The 12,795-nt window shown below is 40.3% G+C and overlaps 1 protein-coding gene across 1 annotated transcript in view; it reads left to right on the top strand.

Moving 5' to 3' along the window:
- LOC146324305 (glypican-5-like) overlaps positions 1-12,795 on the top strand; it is a 72,199-nt gene that overhangs the window by 46,160 nt on the left and 13,244 nt on the right. Inside the window, exon 9 of the mRNA XM_084722303.1 lies at positions 1,902-2,064. Within this exon, the coding sequence (XP_084578429.1) occupies positions 1,902-2,064 (163 nt within the window). The remainder of the gene's footprint in view (positions 1-1,901; positions 2,065-12,795) is intronic.

Genomic DNA, 12,795 nt, shown 5'->3' with positions numbered 1-12,795 from the left:
CCCAGCTGACACTGAGCGAGAGACAGGGTACACAGTGGACAGGTTGCCAGTTCATCACAGGGGCTGACACACAAACAACTAACCAGATTCTGCAGATTCTCAGCAGTGTTTTGTGGGCTAAAAAACTAAACCCATCCTTCAGTCAGCATAAGAGTGAGTAGGTAATGACTGAATTTTCTCTTTTGGGGGTAACTATCCCGGAGTACTTGGACAGAACCCATGCAGACATGGGGAGAACATACAAACTCTGCACAGAAAGGTCCTGCCACAGACTCCACAGCCCCCCCATATACCAGCCTCATGGTGATGCTAGAGGAAAAGTCAGGGGATCACCAAAGTCAAGATTCAAGATTACTTTATTTGTCCTGAGAGAAATTTATCTTGGATGTACAGGCTGCTACATAAAAAAACACATCTATAGTGCTGTAAAGTCCATAGAGAGCAGACATAAGCGCATTCAAATACCTGCAACACAGCCCCTTATTTCACATCCTCTTGAGTTTAAGAGATTCACTGATGGACGGATGGTATCTGTAAGATTCATCCTCTGGGACCATGAACGTCTGTACAAACTTTCATGGCAATAAAATAGAATAAATCTTTATTGTCTACCATGGTCGAAATTTGTCTTCAGCTCACCAAACACAATAAACAACACAGCAGTTACTAAAAAATGGTTAAGATCAAACACATATTAAACATTTAAAGCAGTTCATGTCACGTCTGTGATTTAAATCCCATAAGTCAGTTTGCAGAGTTGAGAATACTGATGGCATTTGGGATGAAGGACTTCTTACATACATTTTTAGTTTACAGAAGGGCTCTGTAGCGCCTCCCAGAGCTAAAAGGATCAAACTGGCTGAAGAGAGGATGGGAGCGATCTGTCAGGATGGTCCTCATCTTCTCTGTAAAAAGTTCTGGAATTTGCCAATTATTTTACTTGCTATCGACATAATCCTAGAAAGTTTATTCTTTTTTTAAATATCTTTATTAGATTGTCCATATTCAACACAGAACAAAGCAGCTCAGAGATAACATGACAAGAAAAAAGAAATAAACAACCTGTGCAGACAACATGAAATGCATAAGCATGTCAAAAGAGTGGCATTTAACATTTATAATACGACAGTCTGTTAGCCCAAGAAGGAGGCGCATAGGATCTAGCCTTATTGGATCACCATAAACTAGAAAGTTTATTCTTCAGTCTGCAGTTCAGGTGGCCGAATGGGCAGGAAGATGAGAAGTTAAAACACTTTCCACCACAGCTTTGTAAACAAGCCGTAAAATCTGCTGACTGACACCGAGGCCGCAGAGTTTCCCGAGAAGGTTAAGTTGCTGTGAGCATCTTAAGAAATATACTCTGTGTTTTCAGAGGTTTTTCTGGGAGTCCAGAAATATGCCAAGGTATGATTTTGACTGTCAAGTGAAACCGATACTGATACTGTTGTCAGATTTTGTTTTGTGCAGATAGGTCTTTTGTTTGGGCCACATTGATATCTAGATGACTAATGCAACACCATGTTTGAAGGGTCTGAATGTGAGCCAGATAGGCAACTTCACCTGAAGGATCTGATTTCTGAAGAAGGCTAGTTAAGGCGTGTCATTGACCATAAATTAATTTGTAAAGAGAAAGAATAGCAGAGCTGACATTCTTCCCCCTCACACAAACTCTTTGAGGATGCCAAAAGAGAAATTTTCTGATCCAGAGAACAAAACATGTTAGTATTAAGATCACTGAGCGTTTTCCTAAAAATATCAGTCAGAATAATCCATTCAATAGTTGTTGAGATACTTTGGTTTGGACAGAAGTTGTGGACAAACTGACGTAAAGCATGTGTGTGTTTTGGAAGAGTTAGTGTAATGTGTTTGGACATTGGTATGTGCGTGTGTGTTTTATTTAGGAGCTGTTAGTGGAGCTCGGCTGGGCAAGCAAAACCAGAGGAAAGGTGGAGGAGGAGGAGGAAGAGGAGGAGGAGGAGGAGGGAGGGAGCGCACAGACAGAGAGAGGCAGCGGAGACGACTGTGACGATGAAGACGGCTGCGAAGCATCTGGTGAGGAGAATGGTGAGTCATACGCACACACACACACACACACGCACGCGTGTGCGCACACACACACATGCGGACAAGCATGCATGCAAAAATAGAGGGACAAACATTAGCAAACACACACCCACAAATATGCACACACACAAAGTGATGCACACTTGGCTCGTCTTGTGGCTGAGCAAATATAGGGGTTCTGATTCATACATAACACATCAGCATATATATAAATATACTGTATATATATGTATACACGCACACCCATCATAAATAAAAGACAACACACGTTCACACACACATACAGTTCACTGGCATGGTGGAGGTTTTCAAACGCTGCAGCCTCCACATATCTTGTGCCAGCAGGGAAATGCCCAGAGGGAGGGATAGTACTGAGAGATGGATTCAACTGTCCTCCATCTCTCTTCCTCTCTCTTCCTCTTCCACCGTCTCTCTTTCCATCTCTCTTTCTGCTGCTCTCAGCAGTTTATTTCTTCCTCGGCCGGGATGAAGGATGCTCCAACAACCGGGTCACCCCAAAAACAGAAACGGGGAAATAAATCCCAATTATTCATTTATCTCTTGACTTATTCATCGTGCGCGTGCTTATACATAATACATGGGTGTCACAGGGAGATCTGGGGACTCCTGTGAGCCTCGAGGCAATCCCACTGAGTGGATGTACTTAAATTTAGCTATTTTTAAAGTTGTTGGGCAGTTGTAATGGGTGGAGTTTCGAAAAGGCCTATGAATTGTAGAGGCTTGTAAAATACAAATTGGAACCTGCAAGCATGAAAGCACTTGATTCATTATCTGAATTGCTTCTGTCTAAATTGAAAGATTCTTAATAAGACAACAATGCAAGTGTAAAAGCAAAAAACAGATTGGCCTTAACATGACTTCATATAGCTAAATTCTGATTGTTGTGAAGAAATATGTGTCCAGAATGTAGAAATAATTTTAGAAAAACTGAGGTCATACACTCACTGATAGGTACCTGGACAAAGCCTGTAAAGTTTCTTTATAAATCTGGATATTTCCACATTTTGAAAACATTCAAACTTATAAGCACCAAATCAAAAAGCATTTTTTATCAGGCTTTCTCAGCCAAATCTCTTTAAGCTCTCTCTGATGCATGTTCTCTATGAATCATAGAGAGAAACAGTGCACATAAGAGACAAAATGCATATGATATTTATGATATAATTAATAGAAGAGTATTTCATACAGTGTGCTCTGTGTGTAGCTTTTATGATCAACATTAAAGGCAAGAAGTTTAATGAGCCCAAGTCCGACCTGAGCCCACTCTGTTAAATAAAATGACCCAGACTCGGCCCTAGTCGATTCAGTGTCTCTTGGCCTGTTGGGCCTCTACAGCATGGTGAGAAGATAAACCAGAGGAGGTCAGCGAAAACAGAATCTTCAGGCGGACAGCAACATAAATCTGTTGTATCAGAGTACTATCTACTGTCTGCTGCTTATAGTAAAAAGTTAATTCAGAAAATAGGTTTAGACTAGTTTAATCAGACTCAGCAGATGGTTTACACAGATTATTTTATGTAGAATAGCACCTTATTTCAAACGAGGCTCATAGTAAGAGCAAACAGATCCTGTATTTCATGTCAGTGTGGTTCCTGAAGGACAAACAGTCCTCAAACGCTGCTCACGTACTGCAGCTCCTCTTTACGTTGTGGAAAGCTTTACTGTCCGCGTCTATCTTTAGCTGGAAAAACACATACGTTGATTAACTGGTCAACAGACGAGGAGGAGACCCCGGCCCCCTTTATGGTGACGGAACTTTCCATGACACCCAAGTGGCTTGTGACTGGAGTCAGTGGTCGTATCGGCGACGACCCACGCCAGCTGTTTTCAGGTCAAACCGATAACGTCACAACAGTGTTTGTTTGCGATGCTTTCTGTTCTTTCTACTGCATATAATGGAAATCATACACAGCGATCATTCTTCTGCATTATCACCTCGTTACTCATGACCCGTGAGGTCATCTGTGATGTCATCGATGGTGGGATCTCTGCGCCTGAGGGCTGGATGTAACGGGGTTAAAGGTCATTGTCACATTAGTTGCCCCTGCACTGTCCTCGTCTTCACTGTGGTCATGAGTGCGTTTTCCTGCGGTGACGTAAAGCACAAGTGTTGTTTGTCCTTTATGATGCTGAACTGGGCGTCAGTGGTTCTCAATCCCCAGCCAGCAGACTGGTACCAAACAAATCATATGATTGGATCAAAACAAGCTAAATAATAATTGAACTTAGTCCTTCAGTCATTCTGCTACCAGACCAGAAATCAGTGAGTCCTGAAAAAGATTTTGTTGTGTGTTGCTTTGTGCTCCGATCATGTTCAGATTTGGTTATTTTGAAATGTCATTTACATTTCTCTCTTTCTCTCTTTGATTTTGCCAGTCCAGAGAGAGTTTACCAATGAAAGTGGAAACAGACAACTTCTTCGTTTTAACTTATTATTATGAAGTGAATGTTGATTGCACAGTTTAATGACACCTTCAGCATTAAAGGGGTAGTTCACCTAAAAATGAAAATTCAGTCATTATCTCCTCACCCTCATGCCGATTGAAGGTCGGGTTTAGTTTTTTAGTCCACAAAACACTGCTGGAGTTTCACAGGAAAACAATGCTGCTGAATCTCCCGAACAATAGAAGTGAATGGTGGCCAGTTTTCAAATGTAAAAACAACAGAATAAAAACATAAAATGCCTCCATACTGCTCATCTGGTGGAATTAAAGTCTCCTAATGCCCCAACATGCCAAGTTGACTAAAAAAAAAACTTAAAAAAAAAGTTTACACCATGTTTTTAGCCTCAGTATTACTGTAGAGCCTTAGCTTGAAGCCACGTTCATGAGCACAAGCACACTGTCTGAACACGGTGTGAAGGAGTGCAAAGTTTTAAAGCTGGGCTGGGCAATATATCAATATTATATTGTACTGTGATATATGATCTCGGCTTAGATGCAGTAAGTGTAGTCTTTTCCTGGTTTTAAAGGCTGAATTACAGTAAAATGATGCAATTTTCTGAACTTACCAGGCTGTTCTAGCTGTCGGTGTTATTTGATTTTACCCATTTGGTTATTATATCCACATTAGTGATGATCTCATTGTGTTAATATATATCGATAAATATCAATATTGAGGTATTTGGTCCAAAACTATAGTGATACTGTATTTTGATTTTGAAAATTATTTTATCACCTTGGCCACTTCCTCCTTTTTGAGTACACAGATTGCTAGAAAGCTGTCTTTATTTTATTCATTATATTTAATCTTTACTTTAAAATGGAATTAATAATGAATAAAATACAGCAGAAAACAGCTTTTGGGTTGGATATCAAGTTGGACTCAGTCAGGCTGGGTTTAAAGAAGTGATTCCAGGTTGGGTTTAAATCTTAATTTTAGGTTTGTACAGAACTCTTATGGTTTCTTCCAACTGTTACTGTTCTGACTTCTAAACAACAAAAAAACATGAGAGAGAATTCAAGAGAGCTTGAGAGTTTCAGGTAAGATAAGATAAGAGTTATACCTTGTGATTATAAAAATGATCCGCAGCGTAAAAAAAAAATAAAAAGTTGGGAACCTCTGCTGTAGGTATGTGCCGGTAAAGATTGCTATTGAAGTTAAGGGATTTAAAGGAGCAGCGGGTCGATTGAAAAAAACTAATCTCACAATAAGCATCCAAGCGTCCTCTATCCAGGTATCCAAAATAAGACAGTGAGTCAAATGGGGGCTTGTCTTTTACCACAAACAAAACTATATTTAAGATTTCACGCCGTAAACCTCTGGCAAGAGTTAACTTAATTTAGAGAAACATAAACTACAATATTTCAATGCAAACGACAGCAGATAATAATGAGGATTATGTTAAAACATGCAGACACTGTTGACATTACAGTTGTGAACCGAAGGCTGTGTACGAAAAACATTTATGCCGCCTTAAATGTTTGTTTTTTCGTAACGCATCACCCCCTCATTTAACAGCTCTAAAGGTTATGTATTTGATGGCACATTTGTCATACCCTTTGCACTAACCTTGATCTGTCGGATCTGTGGAAACTCTCACCTCCCACTGGGCCTGAAACTGGTACAACGGCTATTTACAGAGAAAATTGCTGGTTATGATTTACCGAGCCAGTGGCGGCGTGTGGGGATCGTGTCTCTGAAGCCGCAAACGAATTCCTGGAGAAAGAATTACAATAAGTGACAAAAGGGGATTTTCTGTATGTCTCCATGCTTGATGGCATCTCTATACATATAAACAAGCCTCGCCGATGCTGAAAGAGTGACGCAGCATCAACCACACCACAGAAATCACAAAGGATCACTTGTTTTTTTGGAATATTTGTACTTTTTTATTCCTGATCTGTACATTAAATCAGTTGTTCTGAGTTAATGTGTGAATAAAATACCATCAGATGAATAAATGCAGGCTGCTTTAATTTCCTTTTGGATAGATCTGCCACTAAATCTGTCCGTCTACACTCTCTGACTCTCTCTCTCTCTCTTTAAAATTCAGCCTACAAACCACTTCTCTAAATCAGAATCGCTGAAATGTGGAGCTTATTATTTCAGAGGAAAGAAAGAGCATGGAAACTGTGCTTGCGTGAGAAACACGGCGTCTGCGAGTGTGCGGATGTGCGTGCGCAAATTAATGTTTATGGCGTCTTGTTTGTGCGTGCATGCCTGACGTTCTTTACGATTGAAGTGTGTTTGTGTGTACGCAGGCAGTACATCTGTTGCTGCAGTGTCTTTGTGTGTTATCCAGTATGTTTTATGGATGGCCCAGTTCTCTGCCTGACTGGTTGAAACCGATCCAGTAGGGTGCTCCTTCTTGACTTTTAATGACTTTCTCAATATCACCCCGCTGTTTTCTTTAACGCACACATGATCGAGCTTAAGTTCTCTCCCTCTCCGTCCCTGGGCTGCAGATATGAACAGAGATGAAGAAAATATTCTTCCTGTCTCGTAATTAATTCTCATGACATTTGGGCTTCGCTGAATCCTTAATGGGGACAAGAGAAGTGGAGGATGAGAGGTGCAGGTGGTGCGATATCAGCCAGGAGCTGAAATCAAACCTCGAAACTTCAGCAGCTCAATGCCAGTATGTTATATTTATGTGGGCCACTTAACAGCGAGAAGTTATTTTAGTCATGCTGAGAGAGTACACAGGCTATTATTATTTGATTTGAGTCCATTTACAAATTGATCTCAGCCAGGGACGGAGAATCACTTGGCAAACATTGTTCGCAGATCAAAAGAAGAAAAAAAAGCCAGGCGCCTCAGCATATGAGCAGTTAAAAGCAGAGAGCTTAACTTAGCGCTGTTTGTGCCACGTTACAAAGTTTGATTTTCTTTTTTAGGTCCAGCCAGAAAAGCTGATGATGTAGTTCTTTCTCTTACTTTATAGTCATTCATTGTGATACTGAAGATTAGGCAAAAGAGTATCTTTTATTCACTGTGCTGTGTGTGAATAGAGGACAACAACAAGCATGTTTCAACAACAAGCATGTTTCAATATGCTTGTTGTTGCTGTTGGACTAGTAAATAATGTCAGATGGCTTGATATGTCTTGTGTTGTACTTTTTTGATGTTTGGCAAAGTTTTTTTTTATCTTAAGTGACGTAATCCTTATAAAAGGAAGTGTACAGCAGCAGTGTTGCATAATGTTTTAACTTGATTAGCTATTTGTCATTATTCGCTATCAACCATGTCTCAGATGCTGTTAAACACAGTCTTACTGCAGGGTTTCTTCTCTTTTACTATTCTTTTCTTCATTTAGTCATTCCTCATCCTCCCCTCCCCTTGAATTCACTGAGATTAAACCGATTGATTTTTTTCTCCTCAAACCCGCACAGTCCTTTCTTCAGCTGCCCCCTTTCTCCGATCTCTCTGTCTCCCCGGACATATCCAGGTCCTATAATGTCAATAATGTAAATGTAATCACAGCTTCTCTTCTTCTCCTTCTTCTCTTCTGTGTAACAAATGAAATGCTGTGTCACTGTAATTGCCACGCTTTAGGCTGCGGTGGATGCAGAGGTGGGGATACTTTAACCTCCAGGTATCCATGAGTCACACTGCAACCACTAATGTCAGCGTAGTCTGGAAAGCACCGATCCTTTTCCCTTAAAAGACTTTACTGTCAAAGAATCTGCTTACATTATGACTAAGTGTCTTACTCATTCAGATTGTCCTAAAACAGCAGCTAAACTCCTGTGCCGATAAAAACACACATAAACATGTTTAAAGCAGATTCGTCTTTCACCGTACATACATACTTCGTAATATATTCAGGAAGTCTTTGTATCTCTACCAAGTACAAGATGCATTTATGTGTGCGCGTGTGTAAGACAATGTGTGAATGTGTACTCACAAGGGGCACTCAATCCCCGTAACCATGGTTACCAGGTGGTCCGTCTTCCCATGGGTGCTTATTTGATGACAATGAAGAAAGAGAAAGAGGGAGGGAGAGAGGACGAGAGGAGGTGTGGCAGATTTTGTGCCATCACTCAAGTAACATAATGTATTTTTGCCTCGTGCTTTCCGTAAACCCCTTTTGTGTTACAAGACCTCGGAAGTGTCGTTAAGCATCGTTTAATTTCAATTTAAAATTCAAATTAAGTGCAACTTTATTAATCCCGCTAGGGGCAGCTTGTTTTTGTTTTGTTTTTTTAAGATTTTTTTTTTGGCTTTTTGCCTTTATTGTGAAAGGACAGCCGAAGATATGACAGGAAAGGGGGTAGAGAGAGGGGAAGACATGCAGCAACATCATCAACACTGCCCAAGAGCTGCAACAATTAATCGGTTAATCAATTATTAAACTAATTGGCAACTTTTTTTTTTTTTTTTTTTAAGGAAAACCGTCAAAATAATATACTGAGAATCTTTGGGCTGACAAAGACAAGACATTTGAGGATGTCATCTTGGGCTTTGGGAAACACTGATTGACATTTTTCACTATTTTTGCACATTTTACAGACAAAACAACTAATCGATTGCTTGAAAATAATCAAGAGATTAACGGCAATGGAAATAATTATTAGTTAGAGACCTGTGGTACCCAAACATTTGTATGATGTAATTATTTCCTCATTTTCATTATGAATGATGCACTCTTTGGCTGCATCCATGTTACATCTGAAATCTGTAATCCTTTCTTTGGTTTTCAATACATTTAAATCCAAGAAATTGTGATTACACCAAGAAATAATATCAGCAAGAGCATTCTCACGGTCAGATTTGTTTTAATTTGCAGTGAAAACGGTGTCAGTATTTGGTTCTCATCCTAATCCTGCACTAAATAATGGACATACAACAGGATATTGTACTGCTGAACCATTTTCTATTTATTGCCCTGCCTCCATGCATGTCTCCTCCATCATCCTTGCCTCGCTCCTCTGGCCTCTCCCCCACTTCCCTGGGGCCAGATTCACAAAGCCTTTAGAAAGCGATTTCATCTTAAAGGGAAAGGCCAGTGTTTTCCAGCGCTTGAACATGTTACCCCTTCTGCCTGAGGACAGTTTGATCTGCATTCGTAAGCGTCTGTCTAAAGGGAGCCAGAAAGAACAATAAAAAAGTCTGGCGAGGCTCCTAATCTGTATCCGTGACTATAAAAGTTCCCAGAGCGAGCCTTTGCATTGGATTGATCAGTGCTATAAAATGAAACTGCTTTCTTTGTACATGCTTGCACAGGAGGACATTAGGGTGTAAAACATGCTATGAATGCAGTCAGTATCCTACTGATACAGCAGCTTTACTCTGGAAATACAGACTCAAGCATTTTTTTCTTATCATGCTTTACTTTCACATTTAGTCAAAGGCAACCCTATCTCTGAAGAATTATACTTAACTAATGAGGGATATGCATTTTTGTAAGAAATGTGATGCTGCCTTGATTTTGTTTTGTACAGAACAGATCTGTTAGTTCATGCACTCTCTCACTCACAGCATGAACTTAGACTGTATAAACACACACAGTATAAATAGGCTATATCAGCAAAATGTTCAGCATCAATTCATTGTATTTGTTTCCCCCATAATATCTCCTCCTGGCTGTCGGAGCCTGGTGGTTATGGTCTTACTGAAATACTGAAAAGGTCAGGCCTGATTTGAAGCATGAGGCAAGACGTGTTTGCTTTTTCAAAACCACTATCTTCCCCTTACCTTAAAGAACAAGTGTGGAAATATTCTGTATTTTTCTTATTGTCAACAAACTCCATTAAAAGCCCAACTGAAAATCCCGATCCTACCAGAAAGTATTGTCTGTGTAGCCAAAGCTTGATATGTAAAGGAGTGTCCACCAACTCCAGACACTCAGCTGGAGGCACACGAGAGCACTTTGGAGGTTTTTTAGCTGAGACACTTTGTTTGGTATGATATTGAATACATGGAAGTAACTGTTAATTTTTGTTTTACAAGAACCTAATTTTGCAGATGGTTTGTGTTATCAACCAATACTGAATGTAAATAAGGAGTATCGACTCTGGTCTTTGCTCTGGATGAAGACAAAGCTGAAGCATGTAGGGAGAACGACGGATCTGCCGGTTTCTGTGGGTTCATGGCATTTTGTGGGCAAGGAAACAGTCTTGGCGAATACTACCATTCAAAGAGCTGAAGTAGGATGTGAGAAACCTTGAAGGTGAGGCATCCAGGGGACATCTCAATCATCCCAATTAGCTGACTCCTTTCGATGTGAAGGAGCAGCGGTTTTACTCCGAGCTCCCTCCAGATGTCTGAGGTCCTCACCCTATCTTTAAGAGCCCAGACACCCTATGAAGAAAACTCATTTTGTTACATTCATCCGCCATCTCCACGTAGATCCATGTAAATTGAAAGGTTTGATGTCCACATTACTGCTAACGCCACACCAATTCGCCTGTCGATCTCACGTTCTGAGACCTTTAGATACATGAATGGAGAAATCCACTGTTTTCTGTTAGCCTGATTCAAGGGGTACTTTTATATGAACATGAAACAGTTTGTAGAATTTGCCCCGTCCCTCCTCCATTCATTAGATGGCTCTGTAAGCGACTGTGATATGCGAAACGTTTTACTCAAAGTTGAGCACTTTTCACCTCTCTGTGACCAGAAAGAAATGCCAGTCATCCAGTATACAGCACAGAGTAAATACTCAGACATGCTCAACATGCTGCTGAAGCTTTTAGCATAGTGTCAATACGTGGTAATCCCACTGCAAACAACTGAAAATATAAGCGGGCCTCAGGAAACAAATGCTTTAGGGGATACAGCCCCTTATTCTCCTGGTCCTTCAACCTCCATGGTTGAGAAACAGACTGACACATTATTGGTTTTGGTCTTTTAAAGGAATTTGTCAACAATAACAGAAATACAGAATACTGTATTGCCACCCTTATCCTTGAATGTTTTTGAAGCCTAAAGTCGGCAACCCGCTACTTCTAATCTGATAATGGTCTTCATAATGAATTGAATCTACCTTCTGAAATGTGAGATTTGCTGATGGTAAATCAGGAGTATTTTGGTTTTTGACTGTTGGCTGAACAAAAGAAGCGATCTGAAGACATCACTTTGGGATCTGGGAAATTAGGATGAGCATTTTTTACACTTTTTTGACAATTTATAGACTAGACAGTTGACATTTTGCTTAAAAAAATTACTAAAACAATCAATCAAAACGGTTGTAAAACAGCTAGTTTTCTTTCAATCAACTAATCAATTACTCGCCTAATCATTGCAGCTCTATTGGCCAGTGAAAATCATCCAGCCAGCAGTCATGTCTCCTCTGAAATGCATTTAGCAAAGCAAATTAACAGCATAGAAACTAAATTTGCTCGATCATTGAGATTTCTGTGTGATTTATAATCTGGCTGTTCTCCCTCTTTTAATTGTTCCTCCCTGTCTGTCCTCAGTTTCATTTTGTTTATGGTGCCCAAGTCTCACAGCTTGGGGTATATTGACTGGAACTGGTGCACACACACACACACACACACACTGCACATACACCCACATACGCACACACAAACACAGAAATCAAGGGTGGAGAAGAAGGAGAAAGGGAGGGGCAGGTAGAGGAGAAGACCATAGGGGGTAACAGTTGGTGCAGAGAGAAAGGGAAGTCATAAGTGATAGTGCTCACATGCTGTGTGTGTGTGTGTTCAGCATGTGGTAATGGTTAATAAGCAGTAGAGTTAAAATGATAGATCCTCAGGGTAGAAGATTCGGCTCATTAAAGAATTACACATTCACTTTGCTCTCACTGTCTCTCTCATTCAAAGAGACTTAACGTCTGTTTTGTTCAACACACCCTGAGAGAGATAAAAGAGCTGAACTTTACATGAAATGCTGCACATCCTAGAATATCTACTGAAAAACTACATGCACAGAGGGCTGTGACGGTATGGATTTTTTCTTACCGGGGTGAAAAAGCAACGTATTCTCTTGGGACGTCTAACTGGGACTGCCTGAATAATTGAGTTTTATTGGACTTTATTAAAGGATATTGTCACAAGCTTAGCATAGCTCCTTTAAGTACTAGGGCAAAATGTGTGCATGTACGTGAGGGAGAGCAAGCAACCAGCAGAGAGTGACAGTGCAGCGAGCAGAGCAAAGGAAATGGTTAGCAATAAGTTGTCAAGCTGGCAGTAAATGTACAGTAAAGGTAGCAGTTAATAAACGCTGCAGATTCTCAAGACCAAGAGAAGTCTTTTGTTGTTTCCCAACTGCTTGAAAGTGAAGTTTTCCCAGAAGTAAGAGGCT

The sequence above is a fragment of the Lutjanus erythropterus genome, chromosome 7, assembly GCF_056507025.1.
Source record: "Lutjanus erythropterus isolate fLutEry1 chromosome 7, fLutEry1.hap2, whole genome shotgun sequence".
Classification (NCBI taxonomy): Eukaryota; Metazoa; Chordata; class Actinopteri; order Lutjaniformes; family Lutjanidae; genus Lutjanus; species Lutjanus erythropterus.
Note: the sequence above shows the minus strand (reverse complement) of the source record. Positions and strands in the feature narration are given on the sequence as shown.